The sequence below is a fragment of the Onychostruthus taczanowskii genome, unplaced genomic scaffold (assembly GCF_017590055.1).
Source record: "Onychostruthus taczanowskii isolate IOZ18803 unplaced genomic scaffold, ASM1759005v1 scaffold8851, whole genome shotgun sequence".
NCBI lineage: Eukaryota > Metazoa > Chordata > Aves > Passeriformes > Passeridae > Onychostruthus > Onychostruthus taczanowskii.
In genome coordinates, this window is record NW_024506830.1 from 1 (window position 1) to 270 (window position 270).

At 72.6% G+C, this 270-nt stretch overlaps 1 protein-coding gene across 1 annotated transcript; it reads right to left on the reverse strand.

The window, feature by feature from the left end:
* Positions 1–5: 5 nt before the first annotated feature.
* On the reverse strand, positions 6–266 carry LOC121346996 (arylsulfatase A-like; the record flags this gene model as incomplete). The annotated part of the gene is made up of 1 exon (XM_041425238.1): positions 6–266. A coding segment is annotated over one exon (261 nt), but the record flags the coding sequence as incomplete, so codon positions are not given.
* Positions 267–270: the final 4 nt, after the last annotated feature.

The following is a 270-nucleotide window of genomic DNA, read 5'->3' on the forward strand; positions in this document are numbered from 1 at the left end:
CCTACCTGGTCGTGCGAGTAGGGAATTCCCAGGAAATGGTCGAAGCCCTGGCGGCCGGGCAGGAAGGAGCCGTTCTCGCCGTAGCCCAGGTGCCACTTGCCCACCATGGCCGTGGCGTAGCCGCGCTCCTTGAGCAGCTCGGCCACGGTGAGCTCGGCCAGCGGCAGCCCGCCCCGGGAGCCGGGCTCGAACACGCCCGGGAAGATCCCGGAGCGCACCGGCAGCCGGCCCGTCAGCAGCGCGGCCCTGCGCGGGACACGGGACAGACCG